Source organism: Geotrypetes seraphini, chromosome 2, assembly GCF_902459505.1.
Source record: "Geotrypetes seraphini chromosome 2, aGeoSer1.1, whole genome shotgun sequence".
NCBI classification, from domain to species: Eukaryota; Metazoa; Chordata; class Amphibia; order Gymnophiona; family Dermophiidae; genus Geotrypetes; species Geotrypetes seraphini.
Window position 1 is genome coordinate 104,101,010 of NC_047085.1, and position 27,126 is coordinate 104,128,135.

The following is a 27,126-nucleotide window of genomic DNA, read 5'->3' on the forward strand; positions in this document are numbered from 1 at the left end:
AAATATTGAAGCTGCCTATGAGTGCTATGCAGAACCCAGGCAGTCTAATATTATAGCTAAGAGAACCAACTTCAAAGGGAGGGCAGCAAGTACATGGAAGTGAGTGTCCTCCTGTCCTTGGAGAACAACTGCTACAGGTAATTAACTTCCCTATCTCCAAGGAAAAGCAAGACACCATAATTCCACATATGAGAATCCCCAGCTACCAGCCTTACCAAAATTAAAAGGGAAACATAGGAACAAGGTCTGTAGCAGGCCAAGTTCAACAGTAACAATCACCCACCACCACAATACTGCTCAATTTATTTTTTAGTATAGCCTAAAACAGAAGCACAAATGGTCCGGGAGGGTGAATTGCATTCTAGACCCCAAACAAACACTGTAGAACTGTCTAAACTGGTTATCATGCTGAGAATCCTGCTCAAGGCAATAGTGAGGTATGAAGAAAACTAAAGATCATGTTGCAGCTTTTTCAGGAACTCAATAAAGGCCATTTTCAAATGAGCTGCCAATACAGTCATGGCTCTGACATTGGGCTAGAGTCACTAAAGTCCACAAATCGATCCTATTCGTGTCCTATCCATTTCCAAGTCATTCTGGCTGATCGATTCAGTAAAGCTTGTCCCTGCAAATGATCAAATCATAAACATGCCCCCATTCGTGCACACATCTCGCTGTAACATCGATTGACACGCATGCGCACTGTATCCTTGTTGGTTTTGAAACACATAATGCATACGCTAGCTCTTTAGAACTTCACTGTGTAGAAATGGGGCGGGGTTTAATCACGGACGTCATTGGCGGGCACCGAATGAGCCTACCGCAAAGCATTGTTGTCGTAAAAAATGCAATATAAGAACTGTAGTTTTTACCAACCTCTCCTCGGCATACTTGTGTTCCAAAAGAAGCAAATAGCGTAGCCAAGGAGCGCCATCCATTTCTCTCAGGAAAAGAACTGTTAAGTTGCTAGAAGGCACAACAGTTAACAGCAGTTGAATGCGCTGGGATCACGCACTGTTATATACAGCCTACAAATCCCAGGAGGCTATGCGGCTGTTTCTGCCTTGAAGCACGAAGCAACCAAAGGCGACCCTGTGATGTCAGATGCACGCGACAATCTAGCTGGAAGGAAGGGGGGAGGGATAGCTGGCCCTTAAAAGTTATTTTTGATTTTTAAAAAATTTGGCAGAGGGTGAAGTTACGGATGGGTCAGTTAGAGCGGGGGCTCTAGAGCAGACTTAGGGGGTGGGTCTGTTGAGTGGGCAGACTTGATGGGCTATAGCCCTTATCTGCCGTCATTTTTCTATGTTTCTATGATATATGAAATTTAGCATTGATTTACAATGCGCGGGGTTAATCCGCGATTTTCTCACCAGGCGCATTACAAATCCAAGATTCTCTCCCGCGCTTGCTTTGCACATTCCAAACAAATAAAAAAAATATTTCTAACACTTATGTGTTACGTGACATCTTACTATCGGCAGTTGCACTGGCTGCCAACGGAAGCACGAGTAAGGTTTAAATTCGCCTGCATCTGCTTCAAAGTACTTTATAGACTTGCCCCCAAGTACATAACAGACCTTTTCTCATTTTCCAACAACAAACGCAAGAGAAACTCACTCTCAAAATTCATTTCTCCTCCAGTTAAAGGTTGCAAACTGAAAAAACACCACGAACACCTTCTCTCTCACCAAGCAGCCCTATGGGGTAAAGACCTAGATCAACTGCTTTCGCCCACTACCTACGGGGAATTTAGGAAGCGCCTAAAAACATACCTGTTCCTGAAATACCTAAACAATTGACCCGCTTTCCCCTCTCTCTCCCCAAGAACGGTCTCCCCTACCCCTACCTTTACCCCCTCTTACCTCTTCCCACCACCCCCTACCTTTATCCCCCCCCCTCCTTAGTCCACCTGAATCTCACGGAACTGTGATACATATAAACTATTATCTTTATAATATCATAATTTTTCGTTGTTATTTTCTAAAACATGCGGCTTATTCCAAACAGGTCCTCTCGTAACATTACCTACCAAAATGTACATCTTATACTCTTGCTAAGCAAATTGTATTTCTATATTCTTGCTTTCTTAAAGTCTATGCTATCTGTATTTCCTATGTATATCTGCATATTATGTTTCGCTGAATGTCCAGCTCTCTTGATTGTAAACCGCCTAGAAGTCTCAAGATTGTGGCGGTATAGAAGAATAAAGTTATTATTATTCTTATTATTATGTATATGAAAGTTTACATATATTTAAAGTTTAGATAGATTTTGGATTTTTTTACGGGGTAGATATATATTTTTAATGGGGTTCTTAACATGCACGTGGCAGTTGCTAGGCAGGAATAGTCAGCAAGGATGTAAAGCGACTGGTCCTCAGCAGTTGAAACTTTTTGGATTGGAAAGGCCAGTCGGTTTGGGTGAAATGGTTTCATGAATCGATGCCTTAAGAAATTTACATGCCTTTTTACTTATTTGCATGCACAGATCTGATCGGGTACGGATGGGGTCTGGAGGAAGGTTAGTGAATCAAGCCATAGTCGGAAAGTGAGCACAAACCGATCGGTGCACGATTGGTTTGCTTAGTGAATCTAGCCCATTATGAGTTATAACATGGACCTCCAGAGTCTGCCCAGCCTGTGAACCTGAAAGATGTACCGAGCCAAATCGACAAGTTAAAAAGTGAAAAATCACTTAGACTGGATGGTATACATTCAGGTTAATGAAAGAACTCAAAATATGAAATTGCTGATCTGCTGTTAGGGATCTGCAACCTAGCATTGTAATATGTAGAGATAAAAAAAAAAGGAATATATAGTATCATTTTTATTGGATATCTTTTGTTTCATGAGTAAATCAAAGAAATTTTTTGCTATTTACCTGCAATTACATCACTTTCTTTTCCATAGTAACATAGTACATGGTTCATCCAGTCTGCCCCAATTTAAATCTTTAAATTTCAATTTTTTTTCTTCTTAGCTATTTCTGGCCAAGAATCCAAAGCTCTACCCAGTACTGTGCTTGGGTTCCAACTGCCGAAGTCTCCATCAAATCTAACTCCAACCCATCTACACCCTCCCAACCATTGAAGCTCCCCCCAGCCCATCCTCAACCAAAAGGCCATATACAGACACATACCGTGCAACAGTCTGCCCAGTACTGGCTTTAGTTCAATATTTACTATTTTCTGATTCTAGATCCTCTGTGTTCATCCCACGCTTCTTTGAACTCCGTCACCGTTTTCCTCTCCACCACCTCTCTCGGGAGCACATTCCAGGCATCCACCATCCTCTCAGTAAAGTAGAATTTCCTAACATTGCTCTTGAATCTACCACCCCTCAACCTCAAATTATATCCTCTGGTTTTACCATTTTCCTTTCTCTGGAAAATATTTTGTTCTACGTTAATACCCTTCAAGTATTTGAATGTCTGAATCATATCTCCCCTGTCCCTCCTTTCGTCTAGGGCAGGGGTGCCCACACTTTTTGGGCTTGCGAGCTACTTTTAAAATGACCAAGTCAAAATGATCTACCAACAATAAAATTTAAAAAAAGACACAACGCACACTGTACGCATAGAAAATGTTAATTATCATTCCTATTCCAGGGTTTTTCAAAGAGGTCAAAGCAGATGACTCTATGCACTATCACCTCAGTAACAACCATACAAAAATAGACAAATATACCCCCCTCCCTTTTTACTAAACCACGATAGTAGTTTTTAGAGCGCAGGGAGCTGCGCTAAATGCCCAGCGCTGCTCTTGACGCTCATAGGCTCCCTGCGCTAAAAAACTCTATTGCGGTTTAGTAAAAGGGGACCTTAGTGTAAAATATAGACAGCAGATATAAATTCAGACACATTTTGATCACTAAATTTAAAATAAAATCATTTTTCCTACCTTTGTTATCTGGTGATTTCATGAGTCTCTGGTTGCACTTTCTTCTTCTGACTGTGCATCCAATCTTTCTTCCCTTCTTTTAGCCTGTATGCTTCCTCTCCTCCAGACCTCGTTCCCTCCCCCAACTTTTCCTTCCTCTCTCCCTGCCCTTTCTTTCTCTCTGCCTCCCTTTCTTTTTTTTCTGTTTCTCTTCTTTCCTTCTGTCTCCCTGCCTGCACTTTTTCTTTCTTTCTTTCTCCCTGCCCTCCCCCAAGCCACTGCCATCGGGGACCAGGACCCAAACCGCCACCAATAACAGGCCCGAAAGCCGACGCCGCCCCAAGCTCTCACTGCTTCAGCCGACCAGCATTCCTCTCCCCGACGTCAATTCTGCCGTCAGGGAGAGGAAGGCTGATTGGCCCAAAATCGCGATCGACCTATTGGGGGAAATGCTGCCGGGTCCTGCCTTCGCGGAAACAGAAAGTAGGCAGGACCCGGAAGCAAGAAGGGCAAATGCTTCACTAACCTGTCTCCCGCTTTAGCCCAAAGCGAATGCTTGCTTCAGGGCTCTCAACATGTGCGTGCCGGCTTCCCTTCTCTCCCAACCCCCCCCCCGGACATAACTTCCGGTTTCGGAGGGAAGAGAAGGGAAGCCGGCATGCACACGTTAGAGCCACGGAGCATAAGTTCGCTACGGGCTGAAATCTCCAAGCCGGGTTTTTTTTTGTTTTTTTTAAAGTTCAGCAGCGGCGGCAGCAGCAGATGACAGCTGGGCGGACCGCCCAGCTTAAAGGCCCTAGAGAGAACACTGGAGAGGAAGGCTGATCGGCCCGGTAGATCAGGACGGCAACACGAGTCTATCACGGAGCCCGGGATGGGCTCCGCAATCGACTCGCGTTGCCTTCCTGAGCTACTGGTCGATCACGATCGACGTGTTGGGCACCCCTGGTCTAGGGTATACATATTCAGGGCTTCCAGTCTCTCCTCATACATCTTCTTGCGCAAGCCTCCTATCATTTTCGTCGCCCTCCTCTGGACCGCTTCAAGTCTTCTTATGTTCTTCGCCAGATACGGTCTCCAAAACTGAACACAATACTCCAAGTGGGGCTTTACCAATGACCTGTACAGGGGCATCAACACCTTCCTTCTACTGGCTAAGCCTCTCTTTATACAGTCCAGCATCCTTCTGGCAGCAGCCACCACCTTGTCACACTGTTTTTTCACCTTAGATCTTCAGACACTATCACCTCAAGGTCCCTCTCCCCGTCTGTGCATATCAGCCTCTCACCTCCCGGCATATAAGGTTCCTTCTGATTATTAATCCCCAAATGCATTATTCTGCATTTCTTTGCATTGAATTTTAGTTGCCAGATATTAGACCATTCCGCTAACTTTTGCAGATCCTTTTTCATATTTTCCATTTCCTCTTCAGTGTCTACTTTGTTACAAATCTTGGTATCATCCACAAAAAAGCAAACTTTTCCATCTAACCCTTCAGCAATGTCACTCACAAACATACTGAACAGGATCGGCCTAGCACCGAACCCTGAGGGACTCCATACTCACCGTTCCTTCTTCCAAGCGACTTCCATTAACCACCACCCTCTGGCATCTGTCCGACATCCAGTTTCTAATCCAGTTCTCCACTTTGGGTACTAACTTCAGTCCTTCAAGTTTGTTCAAGAGCGGAACCATATCAAAGGCTTTGCTGAAATGTAAGTAAATTACATCTAGCATATGTTCTTGATCCAGCTCTCTGGTCACCCAATCAGGTTCGTTTGACAAGATTTATCTTTAGTAAAGCCATGTTGCCTTGGGTCCTGTAACCCATTAGATTCTAGGAAGTTCACTATCCTTTCTTTCAGCAACACTCCATTATTTTTCCAACAACCGAAGTGAGGCTCACCGGCCAGTAGTTTCCCGCTTCATCTTGGTGACCACTTTTGTGAATAAGGAACACCTCTGCTCTCCTCCAATCCCCAGGAACCACTCCCGTCTCCAGAGATTTGTTGAACAAGTCTTTAATAGAACCTGCCAGAACCTCTCTGAGCTCCCTCAGTATCCTGGGATGGATCCTGTCCAGTCCCATCGCTTTGTCCACCTTCGGTTTTTCAAGTTGTTAATAAACACTTTCCTCCATGAACAGCGCAGAATCTACTCCATTTTCTCGTGTTACTTTGCCAGACAATCTCAGTCCTTCTCCAGGATTTTCTTCCATGAATACAGAAAAGTATTTGTTTAGCACATTTGCTTTTTCCTCATCACTCTCCACATATCAGTTCCCAGCATCTTTTAGTTTAGCAATTCCATTTTTCATCTTCCTCCTTTCACTAATATAAGACATAAGAATTGCCGCTGCTGGGTCAGACCAGTGGTCCATTATGCCCAGCAGTCCGCTCACGCGGCAGCCCTCTGGTCAAAACCAGCGCTCCAACCGAGACTAGCCCTACCAGCGCACGCTCTTGCTCACCAGGAACTTATCTAACATAGTCTTGAATCCTTGGAGGGTATTTTCTCCTATGACAGACTCCGGAAGAGTGTTCCAGTTTTCTACCACTCTCTGGGTGAAGAAGAACTTCCTTACGTTCGTACAGAATCTATCCCCTTTCAACTTTAGAGAGTGCTCTCTCATTCTCCCTACCTTGGAGAGGGTGAACAACCTGTCCTTATCTACTAAGTCTATCCCCTTCAGTATATCTGAAAAAATTTGTGTCTCCCTTTTTTTACATTTTTAGCCATTTGTTCTTACGCCTGCGCTTTCGCAGGCAAAAAATAAAAGATTTGACATCTAAATGTGAACATTTCTTAAGAAAGAACTGAATATTTCATGGGTGTCCTAATTTTTTCACATGACTGTATAAGGGAAACAAGAAAACATTTAAAGTGATAGTTGGAGATAAATAGGTGACAAAGCAGTTTGAATTTCTTTTTAGTGAAAATGAAAGCCAAGGTCTTTGTTAAGTAGGAGATAGAGAGGTGGCAAAGCAATTTGAATTCCTTCAAACAAAAAAGATACAACCCCAAAATACTCTCCAAGAATATCAACTCATCCCTTAAACCACCCAAAGAAAACCTGTTGCACTACAAGGACAAGAAAATGACAGAAAGATCCCCTTGGTAGTGACATACAATCCAGAGCTGGAAAAACTAAGAAAAATTATGAGAGATTTACCTGTCTTCCGTTAGTCACCTAACCTGAAACAGAAACTGGTAAGAAGCAAACTTCCTACACAAACCCACAAAGAAGAGAATGGCACACATCCTTGCAGTGTGGCAAGTTGCAAACTATGCAAGCAAATCTCAAAGGATACTGTGGTCACTCATATGGGAAAAACATTCAACATATGAGGATCTTTCACATGCTCATCTTCCAATGTGGTATATATCATTCAATGCAAAAAGTGCAAAGAAGGGTGCTACTTTGATGCAACAGACCAGATGCTAAAGACTAGGATCAACTTGAACAGATATTAAAAATTACAATGCCAACCAAGATGTCACCTCTGTCAGTTAACACTTTAGAAAAACTGACCACTGCCCCAATGATTTTATGGTGAGAATACCAAAAGGAAATTTTAAAATAATTCAAGAACATAAGACTTTTGAAATCAAAATACAATTTTGATATCCACCAGAGAGAACTCAACAAGGACCTTGGTTTTCTTTCCCAAAATAAAGAAACTTAAACTGCTTTGTCACCGCTTTGTCTCCAACTACCACTGAAATGCTTTCATGTTTCCCTTATATACAGTATACTGATTTTGCCAATATTTGCTTATTTCTGATCTGAGGAAGAAGGGGTTACCTTCGAAAGCTAATCATGTCCCCTCACCCCACCCACCACCTCTCTTCGCTTATGGGTCATAAGAACATAAGAATAGTCTTACTGGATCAGATTAGTGGTAACAGTAGCCCATCCTCACAGTGGCCAATCCAGGTCACTAGTACCTGATAAAATCCCAAAGAGTAGCAACATCCCATATAGAGAATGACATGGGAACAAATTTTTCCCCATCCCTGTGGGAACTCATTTCCCATCCCGTCAAGTTCTTTTCCTGTCCCTGCCCCATTCCTGCAAGCTCTGTCTTCATCTGCACAAGCCTCAAAAACTTTAAAATCATAAGTGTTCGAAGCTTGTATGGTTAAGGCAGAGCTTACAGGAATGGGGCAGGGGAAGCGACAAAACTCGTGGGGATGGGACGGGGAAACTGAGTTCCTGCAGGGGAAGGAGAAATATTTGTCCCCATGTCATTCTCTAATTCCATGCTACCAATCCAGAACAAGCTTTCTCTGTCTCAATAACAGACTATGGACTTTTCCTCCAGGAAATTGTCCAAACCTTTCTTAAAACCAGCTACGCTATCCACTTTTTCCACAACCTCTGGCAATGCGTTCTAGAGATTAAGTATTCATCCATGTCCTCTCTCCCCACCCATCACTTCTTGTGCTTCCACCCTGAATCCCTTCCAATGGTCTGGCATCTCCCTCCCCCCCTCTCTCTCTCTCTACGAAGGGAAGGTCTTGTCAATACAATCGGATAAGCTTCTTTGACTGGGTAACAAAAAAACTGGATGGGGGTGAGTCCCTGGACATCGTATATTTAGACTTCAGCAAGGCTTTTGATAGTGTCCCACACCGTAGGTTATTGAACAAGATGAACACGCTAGGACTAGGAGAAACACTGACAGCATGGGTAAAAGACTGGCTTAGTGGCAGGTAATGGTAAACGGTATACCCTCAAAAACGTCAAGAGTGACCAGTGAAGTGCCACAGGGCTCGGTCTTGGGCCCAATGCTGTTTAATATCTTTGTAAGGGATCTGACTCAGGGACTTCGTGGCAAAATTACATTATTTGCCGATGACGCTAAACTGTGCAACGTTGTGGGCAGGGCAAAGGAACCTGACAGCGCAACCAGACCCAACACTATGGAGCAGGACCTACTTCTGCTGGAAAAATGGTCCAGTACTTGGCAACTAAACTTTAATAAAAGAAGCTGAGAGACAAACGAAAAGAAAAAAAATAGGGGCAACAGTAATATCTAATAAATACTAAACTAAACCTTAGGTTTGTATACTGCGCCATCTCCACAAGCGCAGAACCCTAACAGTAGAGCAAATCAAGCATATAGTTAAAGAGCAACCTTAAAAATTATTCAATCAATTAGAACAGCAATGCTAATATCTCAATCAATCATAAACTTTAATAATATCTTAGCATTTGTAAATTATTCACAACAACAATCAATAAGATATATAATGTATAAATATATAAACATATAAACATAAAAGCACACCATACAAACAAGCACGCACCCAATGATGACAATCGTGACAGCAATAATGGTAACTATAAACAGCTAAGAAAACAAAAAAACATAAACATAAGGTATAATACAACTTAATACAACTAAAGCACAAGCAAAAAGATCCCCAAATGGTGATTAGCCCACAAAAAATTCAAAAATGAAAAAATCCAATGTTAGATAGAAAATCAGGAATCACAGTTAAAGGTGCAAAGGTTCAGGGTTCAATGTTCAAAGTTCAATGTGCAAAAAAACAAGGTTCCAAACAAATTGCAAAATTAGAGCAATAAAGCAAATCCAAAAGGAGAATCATGTGAAAGCTCACATGATCACAATCACGATAGCAATCACAATCGCCATCCCTGGGTAAGATGAAACCAGAATCACTTCTTCTCTCCTCCTTAACACAGGTAGTGTTTCAAGACTTTCTTTTTCAAAAGGAAGAATGAGGCTAAGACAAAAAATCAAAAATAGCTCTCACAACATGCCCATCTAACATTGGATTTTTTCATTTTTGAATTTTTTGTGGGCTAATCACCATTTGGGGAACTTTTTGCTTGTGCTTTAGTTGTATTAAGTTGTATTATACTTTATGTTTATGTTTTTTTAGTTTCCTTAGCTGTTTATAGTTACCATTATTGCTGTCATGATTGTCATCATTGTCTGGGTGTATGCTTGTTTGTATGGTGTGTTTTTATGTTTATATGTTTACATATTTATACATTATATATCTTATTGATTGTTGTTGTGAATAATTTACAAATGCTAAGATATTATTAAAGTTTATGATTGATTGAGGTATTAGCATTGCTGTTCTAATTGATTGAATAATTTTTAAGATTGCTCTTTTTAACTATATGCTTGATTTGCTCTACTGTTAGGGGTTTTTTTGTATTTATTAACTAAACTTTAATGCCAAAAAATGTAAAGTAATGCATCTTGGAAACAGTAATCCATGCAGAACATACACCTTGAACGGTGAAAACTTAAGAACTACTGCAGAAAGGGACTTGGGAGTACTGTATTTTCACCCATATACCGCGCACCTGTGTAAAACGCGTACATGGGTATAGCGCGCGGGGAACAGAAATTTATGTAAAAAAATTTTACTATAGCGCGCACATGCATGTACCGCGCATGCCGCCCCGACTCTCCTCTCACCTGCCCCGACTCTCCTTTCCGAAGGACCGCTCACACCCCCACCCGAAGGACCGCTCGCACCCCCACAGCCTCCCCCCCCCCGCATGGAGAAGCTGCCTACCATTGTTTCCGGATGCCAGTGAGCCCAGCTGCTTCCTCTGCCGGCGGTCCTGCCCTTTCTCTGACGTCAGAGAACTAAAACTTAAAGGGGGGAGATTTCATGGTGACACCAGGAAATACTTCTTCACCGAAAGGGTGATTGATCGATGGAATGGTCTTCCACGCCAAGTGGTCGAGGCCAGCAACGTGCTCGACTTCAAGAGACTATGGGACAAACATAGAGGGCTGCTACAGAGTTATGCTTAAAAGATGGATTCTCATGGGAGAGGGGATTCTAGAGTGGGCAGATTTGTTGAGGAAGGGCTCTTGAGTGGGCAGATTTGTTGGGCTGCCAGCCCTTATCTGCCATCATACTCTATGTTTCTATTCCTTCTTAACCCCCTTTCTAACAACACCTAATGACAAGATCAAAGAAACAATGATACAGGTGAAAGGGTTGGATTAAAAGATAGACCAATCTATAAAAATATTGGGGGTAATGTTGGATAAATATCTTACATTGGAAAATCATACTAATTTTCTAAGAAATGTTTCTCAGTGCTCTGGAAGCTCTGTACCATTAAGAAGTACTTTGACGAAACCTCTTTTCGGCTGTTCGTGCAATCTTCCATTTTAAGTATTCTCGACTATTGTAACATCGTATATCTAGGGGCCCCTATGAAAATTTTAAAGAGATTGAGAGTAGTTCAAAATACTGCGGTCCGCCTTATTTACGGTCTAAAAAAATGGGAACATGTCATTCCTTTCTACCTGAAATTTCACTGGTTGCAGGTGGAGCTTAGAGTGTTGTTCAAATTTTCATGCATTTGTTATAAAGTAGCGTTTGGTCAGTCACCAGGTTACTTACTTTCTCACTTTTCTTGGAGTCATTCTAATAAAAACATACGGAGAGTGCAGTTATTTACATATCCCTCTGTAAAATCTTGCTATTACAAGAAGTTCCTTGATAGAACCTTTTCCTTCCAGGCCGCCAAATTGAATACATGGCTCGGTAAAATGATGTTAGAAGCTTCTTCTTATTTAGATTTTAGGAAATTGTTAAATTCCTATTTATTTAATAAGTTGATATCTTAACATTTTTCTTTAAACTTAATTATGTTTATCACTTGCATTTCTATCTATATGGCATGCTTTTTATTCTGATGTATTATTGAAATATATGTATTGCTCCTTGTTGTATTTCACCAGGATATTTTGATGGAATTGTATGTATTGTTTCCTATGTTGTGAGGAGCTTAGAACCTCCCCGGTATGGCGGCATACAAATAAATTATTATTATTATTCTCACCCCTTTTCCCTTCTACTTACAGGTCCAGCATCCATGTCTTCTCCCCTCCCCTTCTCCCCCTGCAGGTCTAGCATCCATATTCCCTCCACTTGCAGTACAACATCCACATCCCCTCCCTTCTCCTCCTCCCCCCCTTTCAGGTCTAGCATCCTTGTCTCTTCCTCTTCCCCTCCCCCCCCAATTTTCAGTCCACGGTCCATAACCCCTCCTCTCCCCCCTCTTGCAGTCCAGCATCTATGTCCCCTTCTCTCATCTCCTCTCTCCCCCCCAACCCCCGCCCACCATGGGCTTAGAATCCATGTTCCCTCCTTCCCCACCCAAAAACAAATTGTGGTCTAGCATCCATGGCCCATCCCCTCCTCTTCCCCTGCGCAGATTTGGCCTCTCTCCCTCTGACCAACCCCCTCCCCCAGTGAGATCAGACATACCTGAGGGCCTCTCAGAGCAGCGAACTGGCACAGACAGTGCTGTAAAAAGGATGGTAGTGACCAGCCCCTCCAGGGCCTACCCCTCTGCTGCATCATCAAGCTACAAGAAGTGTACAGCAGAAAGAAGGCCCTGGTGGGGCCAGCCACAAGCAGCCCATCCAGTGCTGTCTTTGTAGGAGGTCCACGAGTATATCTGATATCACCAGGGATGTAGGAGGGGGGTTATCAGTCAGAGAGAGAAAGAGAGGAAAGCAGGGGAGAAGGATAGGACAGGGGCAGAAGGGTAGGTTTGTACTGAATTCTGTGTGGATGAGAAATTCTGCGCAAATTCTGTACTGCACAGTCATGCAGAATTCCACCGGGAGTGACACTGTCCCATTAACAACTATTAATCCAACAAATACTGCTTTCTGATTTGCAAAAAACTCACCTGAACATATCTATGCCGCGCTAATTTCAGTTTTTCATTTTCTTCTTCCTTCTCTCTGAGGAACTGGTTGTACTCCTTATTCCTCTCAATGCGTAATCTCTCCTGCAACAGAAATCAAGCAGTGTCAAATCTCATAGCAGGTGCAAAAGGGGAAAGATGCCATTAAAAAGAATAAAAGGCATTTGATGTTTGTTGCAAATATGCCCTTGAGCCAAACAACAAACACAGTAGTGCATTACAAAAGCTATTCAAGGTGAGAGCTTCAATACAGCTCAAAAACAAGCACAGAGGCTTACCTCTGCTCAGAAGAAACAAGAAAACTTGTAAAACAATTGCTATATAAATTAGAAACACTTGCTATTCCTTCATTAAATTCCACGAGAGAAATGTATTTAAAAGTAAAACACAAGTGCAAATGAGAACACTACATGCTCTGTTGCAGGTGCTAGCTGTACCTTAGACCAGTGGTTCCCAACCCTGTCCTGGAGGAACACCAGGCCAATTGGGTTTTCAGACTAGCCCTAATGAATATGCATGAAGCAAATTTGCATGCCTATCACTTCCATCATATGCAAATCTCTCTCATGCATATTCATTAGGGCTAGCCTGAAAACCCGATTGGCCTGGTGTTCCTCCAGGACAGGGTTGGGAATCACTGCCTTAGACTACTGCAATATTATATACTTGGGATCTCTCAAGAAAACCATCAAACAGAGTCATCCAAAATGCTGCAGTCCATCTCATTTATGGCCTCAAGAAATCAGACTATGTAAGCCCATATTACAAAAAATTACACTGGCTGCCTGTAGAAGCAAGGGTCATTTTTAAGTTTGCTTGCCTTTGCTTCAAAACTATGACAGGTTCATCCCCAACCTATCTGTCTCACCAATTCGAATTCCCAGGTACAACTAATACATACAGTACCTACTTGTTCTCTTTTCCATCCCTAAAGGGCTGCACCTACAAGAGATACCTCGATAGAACACTATCATTCCAAGCAGGCAAATGGAACAAATATTTAACCAACTTCATCTCAAACGCACTTTCGTGCCAAACGTTTAGGAAGTCAACAAAAACTTATCTCTTTGACAAACTTCTCTGACTCCAATTCAACCTGATGTACTTCCAAAACACTTCCAGATAAACCTTACTAAACTTAACATGCCAATGTAATCTCGAAAGTTCTCTGTAATGTCGCTGTCTGTATACAGTCTCTTCCCTTGTAAACCGCTTAGAACTTTTTGTGGTATGGCGGTATATAAAAATAAAGTTATTACTATTAGCCATTAAAACCAAAAGCAACCACTCTGATAAATCAGACACTTCAAACTAACAATCTGTTAGGACACTGAGGCCAATATTCAGTGGCACCACTGTTAACTTTAAGGTGGTAATTTTAAATAATAGGGTGCCCATGTGAGAAACCCAAAAAGGCACATATTTCATACAGGCAACAAAGAGCTTCAGTGTGCCTTTATAAAACAAACATCTAGAAACTGCCCCAGTGGCATGCGAAAGCCAATGTCCACTATTTCCTGGAGGAAAAGTCCACAGTCTGCTGTTGAGACAGTGCATACAGGGAGGGGTCTAAGGCTCCAATTGGCCCAGATTCCTAAGGCTCCTCCCATAGCAGGGACCTTAAACAACCTAGGCCAATCAGGCCCCTCCCTGGTGCATCTCAGGATGTTCCGAGGAGGGGAAGGCCCACCATTTTGAAGAGGCGAGCCTGCTGGCCGGAGGGAGTATGCATCCTTCTGACCAGCCATCATAAGCAAGGTGAGGGGAGTCGTCAGAGGCACTGGAGGGGTCAGGGGGTTACATGGCAACGGGAAGGAGTAGGCATTTCTCCTGCTGCTAGGGAGTGTTGGGGGGCATTGCTTGGTGGTGGGAAGGAGTGGACATCTCTCCCGCTGCCGGGGTGGGGTGGGGGGTTGTTAGCAGTGTCGGGTGATTGTGCGATGCGGCAGGAGAGAGTGAGCATCTTTCCTGCTGCTGGGGGGTGGTGGTGTTTGACTTCATGGGCTTGGTTTTTGGGGATTGGGGGGGAGGTTTATTCTGCGCACATGCCCATCATTATTACCAGTAATGGGCACATGCAAATTTAGTGAATCTTCGCTACTCTCTGCCAGCCTCATTTGTGTGAGCATTTTTTTGGAGAATGGCTCGCTCTTTTTTTTTTTTTTTTTAATCATTACAATAACGGTTGTGACAACAGCCCATCAGTTTTTAAAACGAATTTTTAAGAATCTAGCCCATAGTTCACTCACCTTAGCAGATAACCTTTCAGCGATAGGAAGAGACAGCCCCCGAGTAAATGGATCTACCTCCCCTGTACTCCTAAAATTTTTCTGTAAACAAAATAAAATACAAAAGTAATCAAAATTAGCAAAGTAATTCCTGCTTTAAAATTGCTTAAACAATGCTTGCTCCCACAACACACACATTAATAGCCAGTTACAATGAGAAAAATGATTGCCAGAACAAAATAAGGTTATCTGTCAAAATGAAAAGTTGCACCACTGTACAGAGCTCTTCCTCCTTCCTTCTCTACAGTTTATGGCTCTGAAGAGAAACCAAACTCCACAACTTCTCCCTGCAGAGGTCATCTTTACCTCCATCTTCTCTGACTCCCAAATCAAAGAGACCACCAACAATTTGTTAGCATATACTAGTATTACCTTTCAAATCTGAGGCATGTCTATTCACATCTGCACACTTTAAGTGAAGTTTGCCACAGGATCTCGAGCAGTTATTTTTTCACTACGGAGACTGCCAGGCAGAAGTATAAAAGGGATTGGTCCTGTCCTGCCTCACCGCTGGACCACCAGGGACCTAAGGTAGACCTGCAGGGGGCCAGAAGGGGGAAGGGAAGGGGCGGGCTAGTTGCACAGTCACCGGGAGGGAGAGATTGAAGGCGGCTCTGGTTCCCTGCTCCACTGGACCACCAAGGAAGTACTGGAGGCCTGTAGTGGATCTGGGAAAGGGGGTAGACTGATTGACTGTCTGCACCACCAGGGCAGTACTGCAGGCCTTTGGTGGGTCTGGGGGGGGGGGGGCATTCCAGGAAAGGGGGGTGGATTGGCTAGTTGTTTGGCTGCAGAGCCAGCAGACAGGACTTCAGGGAAGGGAGGAGGGGTCATTTCTATCCTGTACCAGTACTTGAATATAAACCATCGGTTTATGTTCGAGTCAACCTTTTAAATCCTTTTTGAAGGGAAAAAGTTTACTTCTGTTTACATTCAGATTGGTTTATATTCGAAACTGAATATGGTATAATTCAGAAAAACAATTGCTAATATAGTTCAGTAGAATGTTCATGCCTAACATGTTAGACAACAGGCTTCTAAGCATGACAGATTTTTCCCTGGTTTTCCTTTCTTGCTCCATCTTCAAAGTAGTATTACTTAGATGATTTCACATCCTGTGCTCCAGAGCTCAATCCATAAAAAGCACAGCGTTCCAATCCCTCAGGGACCCAGCACAATTGTCCCCATTCATATGCCCTGGTCCTTCAGTCATAACAGACAAAACAGTATGTTACATGGATGTCAGTTTTCAAAAGGTACTTATATGGGTAGTACTGAATCAAACAAGCAAGTTATATATAACAGCCAATCTAGGTCAAACCAATGGTCTATTTAGTTCAATATCCTGCTTCCAAAAGTGGCCAATCCAGGTCACATGTACCTGGTAAAATCCCAAAGAGTAGCAACAATAGCTACTGATCCCAAGGCCAAACAGTGGCTTTCCCATGTCACTCTCAATAGCTAACTATAGACTTTTCCTCCAGAAACTGTGCCAAACCTTTTTTAAAAAACGCAGACACACTAACTGCTGTTACCATATCCTGAAGCAAGTTTCAAAGTCGCGCTGGTGTCTCGTGCGCGATGTGACCAGTCAGACACAAGGCCTGCCAGGGTCCCAGTTAAGCCAGGGGAAAAAGTAAAAGTAAAAACACGGAAGAGAAGTTCCAAGATCTCCCAGGGTTATGATTCTGGAAATAATGCCATTGACCACCAGAGGGAGCCGCATTTGTCTGAGGAGGAAGTAGGTGAGCTTTACCCGAGTCACCAACAGGGGAGCCCAAGAGGTCCCTAGAACACTGCTGACTCACTCAGAGCAGGGCACGCCCCTAGAGTATGTAAGCCAGCAGTGGCATTCAAACAAGCAGGCCGGTTAGGGAGGAAGTTCAGGCCTTGCCTCCCTGAAGATCCACCTGGGCCAAACAGGAGCAACAGACCTATGCCTATGTAGCTGACTGAGGCTGGACAAGCGGAAGACTTGCCATTCCTGAATGGAGAGCCTATGGACTGTCAAGAAGCTTGTGCAGGCTGTGAATCTAATTATCCTGAGCCTATGCAGGTGGACTTGGCCTCAAGCTGCAAACAGTGAGTGTGGATTATTTGGAACTGTTTGCTTGCTGTGTTTTGTTTTCTTGAATGTTGGTTTTTTTTTGAGAAAGCTAGGAGTGTGTGGGGAGAGGTTTTGTTGTCACCCTGGGTGGGATTTTGAAGGCCATATCTGTGGCTGTATTTTTGACAAAACCTGTGTCACTCTCCTTTCCTGGCAGTCATAAAATGTTGCCAGAGGCTTTCCTCATTTTCTTTAAAGACTGAGAATTGTGGAAACAAGTATCCTGAACTTTAATTTTTGATTTGCTGAATTACCTGCTTTGGGCAGGCAGTGCTAGCTCTGTGGAGAGCTGAAGTCTCAGGAGCAATTGGGACTTAATTAGGATTGAAAGAAAGTTTGGACTTTATTTTGGACTGTTTTATTTTCTTGCCCTTTTTGGCAGTTTTGCTTTAATGCTGTGTGGAATCCTGACTAATGTTGCAAATGTTTGATGAATTACTTACCTGCATGAAGAAATGAGTAAAATGAACTATTTCTCTAAACAACCTTAATTGTTGGAACTTGATTTTGGCTTTTGCTTTAATTTTGATTCCTGTTGAGAGTCCAGTCCTGCAGGGTGACTCCATGTCGGGTCACACGTTGGTGTGCTGTTTATTGTAACCACAGGGATTGCTATAGAGCCCAGCCCTGGGCTACAGAGGTGGTCACAGCGACTGACTATGAACCGTTCCATCCTCTTAATCATTTTGGTTGCTCTTCTTTGAAACCTTTTTGAATTCCATCTTTTTGAGATATGGTGACCAGAAATACACACAATACTGAAGGTGAGATTGTACCATGGAGTGATACAGAGGTATTACAACATTCTTAGTCTTCTTCTCTTAGGCTTCCGTGGCTCATATCATGAATATTGCAGATGTCTGGGTCTTGCCACATCTGAGTAAGTGCAACAGACATTTTAACTATCATGCTGAATAAAACTAATGCATAATGGCCAAAACGTCAGTTCCATGTATTCAGACGTGGCAATACCCTGCAACTGCAACAATCATTCTTTCTCTTATTGTCAATCCCTATCCATCATACACTGGATGGTGTGTGTCACTGGGCTAAAATAATCCCTGGCAATGTCTTAAGTGTTTAGAAAGCAGCCCATCTAGTCTACCCATTATCTCTTTCTCTCTCTGAGAGATCCCACTTGCCTATCCCAGGCCCTCTTGAATTCAGACACAGTCTCTGTTTCCACCACCTCTTCCAGGAGACTGTTCCATGAATCTACCACCCTTTCTGAAAAAAAGTATTTCCTTAGATTACTCTGGAGCATATCACCTCTTTAACTTCATCCTATGCCCTTTCATTGCAGAGTTTCCTTTCAAAAGAAAGACTTGACTCATGCGCATTTACTTTACGTAGGAATTTAAACGTCTCTATCATATCTCCCCTCTCCCTCCTTTCCTCCAAAGTATACAGATTGAGATCTTTAAGTCTGTCCCCATACGCCTTATGACGAAGACCACACATCATTTTAGGAGCCTTCCTCTGGACTGACTCCATCCTTTATATCTTTTTGAAGGTGAGGCCTCCAGAATTGTACACAATATTCTAAATGAGGTCTCAGCAAAGTTTTATATGGGGCATCAATACCTCCTTTTTCCTACTGGCCATACCTCTCCCTATGCAAGCTAGCATCCTCTTAGCTTTCACCATCACCTTTTCAACCTGTTTGGCCACCTTAAGATCATCACATACAATCACACTCAAGTCCCGCTCTTCCGTCATGCACATAAGTTCTTCACCCCCTAAACTGTACCGTTCCCTCGGGTTTTTGCAGTTCAAATGCATGACCTTGTATTTTTTAGCATTAAATATTAGCTGCCAAATTTCAGACCATTCCTCAAGCTTCGCCAGGTCTTTCTACATGTTATTCACCCCATCCGATGTGCCTACTCTATTGCAGATTTTGGTTATCATCCACAAAGAAGCAAATTTTATTCGACAATCCTTCAGCAATATCGTTTATAAAAATGTTTAAAAAAACAGGCCCAAGAACAGAACCTTGAGGCACACCACTAGTAACATCCCTTTCCTCAGAGCGATATCCATTGATCACTACCCTTTGTTGCCTTCCACTCAACCAGTTGTTGACTCAGCCCATCACTTTGGGACCCATCCTGAGGGCACTCAGTTTATTTATTAGACATCTGTGTGGAACACTGTCAATGGCTTTGCTAAAATCTAAATACACCACATCTAGCACACATCCTCTATCCAATTCTCTGGTCACCCAGTCAAAGAAATTGATCAGATTTGTCTGACAAGACCTACCTCTAGTGAATCCATGTTGCCTCCGGTCCTGGCTACTGGGCTCACTTAGCTTACAACTACACACTGAGGGTTCACTTACACTATTATAAAATGTACTGTAATACTGCGGTTAATTATTCATGAGCTGTTTTGCTCATGTGCTTACCATGTTATAACATTATATGCATTGAGGATCTCTATTTGACAAATTGTTTGCGTCCCTCTACTGGTTATTTTTGTATTGATACTTCACTATAGGTAGCCAGAGGAGCGGCTGTTGAAGCAAGTCCATCTGAGCAGACCAGCGAGAGAAAAGCAAGTCTTGGAGAGGTCTCATGTGAGCTCTGGCCCACTTCTATGGTCGCCATCAACCACCAGGACTGCAGATAATGCCTCGCCATGGGAGACTGTCTCTGTAGCAGCTCCAAAACCTACTTCTGCAGCTTCAGTCTGTGTGGCTCTGGAAGAAACACTTGGACCAGGGCCATGTAGAACAAAACCCTCAAGTACTCCAGGAACTGAGACGGTTCCAACTGACTTCTTGAAGCTGACTATCCAGTCCAAGTCTTTGGAAGTTGCGCCACTCTCGAACCGCCAGCTTGCCACTGACTATCCAGTCCAAGTCTTTGGAAGTTGCGCCACTCTCGAACCGCCAGCTTGCCTTCCTCCTTGGACGGAGCTTGGATGAGCCAATCGCCCAAATAGGGATGCACCTGAATCCCAGCTTTGCAGAGGTATACTGCCACCACCACCTTGGTAAAGGTGCAATGTGCCATGGCCAGGCCAAAAGGGAGAGCGGAGAACTGGAAATGATACTCCAGCACATGAAATCTTACCTCCAGTGGGCTGGGAAGATTTTAATGTGAAGATAGGCCTCCATCAAATCAAGGGAGGTGAGAAATTCCCCCAGAACTACTGCCACTTTGAACAACCGGTCTCCATGTGGAAGTGCAGTACCTTCAGTGCTACACTGACCAGCCTAAGGTCTAGAATTGGCCTCCAGTCATCTGAGCCTCTCTTTGGCATGATGAAGTATATGGAGTATCTGTCCGAGCCTGAGTCTGCATCCAGGACTGGCTCTATGGCCCAAAGAGCCAGTAGCCTTTGTACCATAGCCCAAACTATGAAGGCTCTCTCTTGCCGGCTGGAGAATCTTCAAAACACTGGTAGGGGGGGACACAGAACTCAATTTTATACCTTTCCCAGACAACATCCAATCCCAGTCTGCACCAATCTGAGACCAGACCGACCAAAAAGCTGACAGCCTGCTTCCTACCTTGGGGGGGGGGGGGGGGGAGCGGAGGGGGAGGGGGGCTCGGCCCATGACCTGGCATCAATGTGCTTTCTTAATAATAAATAATAATAACTTTATTTTTATATACCGCAGTACCACAAACAGTTCAAAGCGGTTTACAGTGTAAGAGACTGTACATTTACAGCGAAGATACAATGCGAACTGTACATATTCAGTAAAGGTGTTTATACAGCAAAGAACAGTGTAGGTTTACCATGCAGGAGAGTTTACATATACAGCAGAGATATGTATATAGTGGAGAGGCAGTGCGAGGGGCATTATAATGAACAAAGCAGTGTACAAAAACCAATGCAGGGTGGTGAATGTCAAGAAGACTACCAGTATCAGTTATAGGATGGAAGTATTTGATTATTTGGTGATGGGGGAGGTTCCAGAAATTTGTCATAGAGGAAAGATTTGAGAGATTTCCTGAAGGATGAGTAAGATGGGGCAGATGAGATGAGGGTGGTCAGGCAGTTTGTCCATCTGCCAGCTTGATATGAGAGAGTTCTATTGAAGAATCTTTTGTAGGTGCATCCCTTTGGGGAAGGGTAGGTAAACAGGTTGGCATTGCGAGTGCGGGTGGTTCCAGGGAACACGAAGTGGTGAGACAGATAAATTGTGGATAAGCCAGTTAAGGTTTTGAAGCAGAGGCAGGCGAATTTGAAGACGACTCTCGCTTCTATTGGCAACCAGTGAAGTTTTCTATAGTAAGGAGTGATGTGGTCTGATTTTTTGAGGCCAAAGATTAGGCGGACCGTGGTGTTTTGGATAAGTCTCAGTCGTTTGATGGTTTTCTTGTAGGAGCCCATATAAATTATATTAGAGCCTAGAAAGGAGCAAGAACCCGAGACTTGCTGTCTGCTGCCCCCACTGAACCTCTGACATGGCCCCTGAAAGGACCTCTGTATCACGTGGCCTCTCGCATAAGGAAGGAATTTTCAAGCGCCTCAAAAATTGCCACATCCTGAACTCCTGGCTGTGTGGGATCTGCTGGCTGGTAAGGCCTTGGGGTGGCGTTTCACAACACTAGCCATCAGGCCATTTAGGTCATTTCCAAAAAGAGTGTCTGTCCCTGAAAGGGAAGCCTTCGTACCATAGCTTTAGAGGCAGAATTATCTACCCATTGTCTGATCCAGAATATCCGTCAGGCTGAGATAGCATAAGCCAAGACCTTGCAAAAAAACTCTGATGATATCATACAGAGCATAATTCACCCCAGATAGGAGCATTTGGAGATCCTCCTTGTCCTGCGGGTCTGATGCTCAAAACAGGCAGGTGTGGCAAGAACATACCAAAAAGGAAGATGCAGCTGTCGCTTTAATCCCTAGAGCTAAAGCTTCAAATTGCCACTTGAGGAGCAAGTCCACTTTGTGGTCCCAAGTATCCTTCAACATCACCCCTCCTTCACTAGGAAGGGAGGTTCTTTTAGTGATCTGCAACATCAGCGAATCCACCTTTGGCTGAACAAAGAGCTACTGAAAATCCTACACCATTGGATAAAGCTTGGCCATAGTCTTAGTCACTCACAGGGACCCTTCTGGTTGACTCCCAGTGGTCTTTGACCAGCTTGGTGATGTTTGGATGTGAGGGAAAGAATGTGGTCAGAGTCACAGAACTGCTCATAACTGAGCACCGGGACAAGGAAACTGGAGGGACTTCCAGCTTTAATTCCCACAGCAAGGTGGAAATAATGCCCGAGAGAGCAGAGGCTTTGAACAGCCAGTGCACTCTGAGGTCTTCCCCTTGATGTAGGGCAGCCATCACCTCTTAACCACCGATCTCATGCAAATAAGTATACTCTGTAAAAGAAATTTCATCCTGTGACAAAAGTAGCATGGAATCAGACTTTCCATCCTCCCAATCTAAAAAAGACTGAACCTCCTGGTCCAGGTCTGTGTGTCTTTGCCTAGTCAGGACACATGTTGAGGGGAGTTCCCCTGGTGTGCTGCAAACAAACGGTGAGGACCCTAGCAGTTCAAATAGGCATTCCACATAAAGCTCACAAAAACTAGCATGATATAGAGCAGTGGTCTCAAACTCAAACCCTTTTCAGGGCCACATTTTGGATTTGTAGGTACTGGAGAGCCACAGAAAAAAATAGTTAATGTCTTATTAAAGAAATGACAATTTTGCATGAGGTAAAAACTCTTTATAGTTTAGAAATCTTTCCTTTTGGCCAAGTCTTAATAATAATATTGTAATTTATAGCTAAAGAGACATATGATCAAGAAACTGTTTTATTTTACTTTTGTAATTATGATAAACATATTGAGGGCCTCAAAATAGTACCTGGTGGGCCACGAGTTTGAGACCATCAATATATAGGTAAGAAGGCAAGAGGAGTCCATCCCTGTCAATTTTAAGCAAAAATTGAGGGGTTTAGAGGCAGATGAAGGCTTCAGAAAAAAATATATATATATTGCTTAAAATCTAAGATGGCTGCCGCCAGTAAAATTGCACCAAAAAAGGCCCATGGAGACTTCCTTGAAAACTAAAAAAATACAGGGAAAGGAGTTTTAGAGGTGGAGGACCTAGGCTGTGACTGAAGAAACCTTCAAAATTGAGTTTTGGAGAAAAAAAACCCTCCCCCCCCCCTGATTTTCCCCACAGGCTATAATAGATGTATTCACTGTGACATGCAGTGCCTGCCAGTCTTGGCATAGGATTTCAGCTGGAACAAATGGAGAAGAACTATGCCTCACAGATTTGCTGGTCTTTTGGCTGCCAGGTAGATCGAGGTTGGACTGAGCCTCAAACGCCAGAAAACCTTGCCACAAAAGGGGGGGGGGGGGGAGGACCACACAGCTGGTCCACTGTTAAGTCCTAGCCAAGCCGGGAAGGATCCAAACTAGCCTGCGCTCAAGTTGCCGAGTAAATCAGGAATGCAAATAGCTATGCAGTGGATGGCCTCTAAGCTAAAAAATATAAAACAGGCTGGCTAGCTCGGTGTCCCCAAAGGCTGTTCCTGATAGTAGAAGACTTCTGCAGCATGGTCTGCGACTTCTCAACAAGTGGGAACCTCTGGGCACTGAGCCACCAAACGCAGAAAAAAATACCCAAAAATAATAAAGCCACAGAACAGTTAACACATCTGAGCAACTTGCTTGCAGAAAACAAACTGAGGGGTCAAGAACAGTTCCATGGAAGGGAGCTACAGTTGAAAACATGATTTGTCAGTTTTCAGCAAGCACCTTGCGAATTGGGATACAGAACCCTATCATTTCAGGATTAGACACAATGATCTAGAAAAAGGGGGTTAGGATGAGATATACATCTGGCACCCTTTATGTGAAGTTCACAACAGTGCCCTCTAAGGTGCCCCACTGCTCTGTTGGTATGTCTGTGTCAGTCCATTACAATGCTGACCCCTCTCACAACTAAATTTGGATGTTTTGAACTTGGGACTTTTTTGTAATTGAAAATGGCAAACAAAGTTAGGCATCCTAAGGTTGGATATCTTGGTAGCCAAAACATCAAAGCATGTCATTTTCATAAAATTTTTTGGGGATGTTTAGCAATTTTGGAAAGGATGCTTTCCTACCCCAACTTTTGGACGTCTTGCGGGAAACATCCAAAGTCGGACTTAGACATCCTATCAAAAATGCATCTCATTATAAGTCTTGTGCTGGCTCTAGCTGGATGCATTGCTTTGAACTTACAAAATCACTGCATACATTAGGGCAGATGAAAGGGCATGAAGTTCAGCTAGACACACCACATTTATCTTTCTACTTCATTTGTGATAGTCACTTCTTCTCCTACTGAAAAATCATTTGCTAAATGGCATACAATAATAAGCAAAGATAAGCAAGCTACAAGACAAACTGCTTGCTAAAATTGAAATGTATTAATTGCGCTGATTTCAGCAGACACACCAAATGGCTTGTTTCAGGTATTAGGACCAAAGATGCAGAATTAAATCAAGCCCTTCAATTTGTTATTCATTATCATTCTGATGTAGTTGTCATTACAAATTTGTACTTAAAAAAAATTAATATTTAAGCAAAAATAAGGCCAATAATTTAACAGCAAATGTGACTAAAATCTAGACACATTAAAATTAACACTTTCCACTCATCTCTTTTTTTTCCCCTATAAATTCTTAAATCTGTAACATTTAGGGCACCTATTACAAAGTGGCAATAGGGAGTCCTGACGGAGTAATGAGACGCCGCCCATAGGAGCTGAATGGGCTGTATCATATTTGTTGTACAGGAATTTCTACCAAGGCTTTGTAAAAGGGGACCTTAATTTGTTCCTAATATAATTATAAGCTTTTTAAGTGTGATCCATAACCAACAAAAAATGTTAATTATTTTTACAAAATGTTTTTTCTCTTTCTGTAACACCAAGAAGAGCTCATATAGTAAAATAGAAGCATAATAAATTGTTAAAAATACCAAAAATGTCTTAATACCTGAAACAGATCTAAGATAAGTATACAGCTGGTGATTGTGTCAATTCAAATAATCAACAGAAAGCAGAATCAGAGTCCAGAAAAACAAAATTTAATCACAACTTCAGGAACACAAAATATTCCAGTTAGCTTTCCCTCTCATCAATTCAACAGCAGAGAAAGCTCATGAGGATTAAAAAAAAAAAAAAAAAAAAGTTACACATTTTCCAGCAAGGGTTCCTACCTTTCTCTTAGTCTGCGAGTATCCCTAAAAGCCAGGGAAATAGTAGACAAATGTACTCAGTCAGAAATACTCATCACCAAACAAAACATAGGTTGGTTTCTTTAAAAGAAAGCTAGTTGACACGATCCTCAAACTATTAACATTTTGTGCTCCCCAGTAGCATACCTACCTCTTTTAAATTGATTATTATTCATCTTATTATGTACGAGAAATTTCATCATGAGAATAAAAGTCACTCCTAACTGCTGAGCCTCAAGGCTATATTGTCACTGGCTGATATAGAAAGGACCCAAAAATCTATGGCAATAATTTTAGTGTATGTCTATTTCCAGTCCTATCACTCGTATGTCGTCCTTATCATAGGGAACTGGATATTAAAGAATCTTATCAGCTAGTAGACTTATGATAAAGCCTCAGCCCCACATGGCACTTCATCATTGCCCATACACGCTATTTTATTTCTTCCATAAATAATTATAAATAATCTTATATCTTATATTTTATATATTTTTTTCTTTTCTTTTTATATACGTAAAATTATGTATGTACTTAGCTTTATATCAGCCAAAACCTGGGAGTCTGACTCGACATGACATGTTTCGCACCAAACGATATGGGCAGCCAATGATGAAGTGCCCCGTAATTCTTCCCGCAGGTATGAAGTAACATAGCGGAGGAGTGGTGGGGCTGAGGCTTTATCATAAGTCTACTAATTGATAAGATTCTTTAATATCCAGTTCCATATGATAAGGACGACATACGAGTGATATAGAAAGGAAGCATAGTGTTAACATTTTGGGGTTTGTTTTTTTTTTTTTTTTTGGGGGGGGAGTGTTTTTTTTAAGATAAAAAGTTCACCTGGCCCCATCCTGTTCTGCCCCCAGACTTACCCTCACATGAACCTTGTGTCTCCTTTCCCGAGCTCAGGGACACATCTGGAGGATCGTCATGCGCATGCACGCAAGCATGTGACATCTCCACATATGCGCAGAGGCCCTCCAGACGTGGCCACAAGCTCGGGGCCTTCCAAAACCTAGACAAACTGCTGAGTTTTGGAAATCCCTACAGGCACCCGACATCCTCTAAAAAGAGGACGGCTGGGTTTTCATGGGCATCTGGTAACCCTAAGGAAGCAGGACCTTCTAGAAGGAAAAGGATATTTTCTTCTGGGATAACTGACACTCCAAATAATCTAATCTATTTATTTATGCAGTCTTTAAAAAAAAAAAAAAAAATGAAGCAGAGATTCCTTAGAAAAATCAGAGTTGTAAAAATATTAGTGTCTTTCTACAGAATGGCATTTCTCCTTTTCCTTACACATATTTCTCTTCCCCCCCCCCACACACAAACACATACACACTCAAGAAACCAGAGAGGATACTTAGGGGCAGCTATTTTAGTACCAAAAAAACCCAGGTGAGCTAACCTGGGAAATAAAAATAGCGATTTTAGAGGTGGGAGAACCTACTCTAACCCCAGAACCCCAAAATAATTGTACCCCACCCCCAATTTTATTTACCTTTTCAGCGCTAGGGAGGGAAGATGCTGGGAAACAGCGATCACAATATGATCTACTTTGATCTGGACGCAGGGGAGAAACATCAGTCCAAAACGGTCCAATGCAACAGCCACAGCACTGAACGTCCAAAAAGGGAATTACGAAGGGATGAGACTCATGGTAGGGAAGAAGATTAAGAAGAGGATAAGCACTATAAAAACGCTAGAGCAAGCTTGGTCCCTTTTTAAGGATACAGTCACTGAGGCGCAAAATCTATATGTACTGCGTATCAACAAGGGATCCAAGTGGAAAAAGAACAAAGAACTGGCGTGGCTCACTGTAGAGGTGAAGGAAGCGATCAGACAAGAAAACTTTTTTTAAGGAATGGAAAAGGTCAAAAACAGACGAAAACTGGAACAAGCACAAACAACATCAACGCAGGTG

The 27,126-nt window shown here is 42.7% G+C and overlaps 1 protein-coding gene across 9 annotated transcripts in view; it reads right to left on the reverse strand.

Annotated features, from left to right (window-relative positions):
• The window catches only part of CSPP1 (centrosome and spindle pole associated protein 1), a 328,816-nt gene that overhangs the window by 245,913 nt on the left and 55,777 nt on the right, over nucleotides 1-27,126 (reverse strand). For 5 of the 9 annotated variants that reach the window (XM_033933355.1, XM_033933354.1, XM_033933352.1 and 2 more), the window contains exons 5-7: nucleotides 25,185-25,208; nucleotides 14,858-14,938; nucleotides 12,591-12,692 (exon numbers count right to left, since the gene is read on the reverse strand). In XM_033933355.1, the coding sequence (XP_033789246.1) occupies nucleotides 12,591-12,692; nucleotides 14,858-14,938; nucleotides 25,185-25,208 (207 nt within the window). The remainder of the gene's footprint in view (nucleotides 1-12,590; nucleotides 12,693-14,857; nucleotides 14,939-25,184; nucleotides 25,209-27,126) is intronic. The other 4 variants (XM_033933359.1, XM_033933357.1, XM_033933356.1 and 1 more) reach the window with 1 other exon arrangement.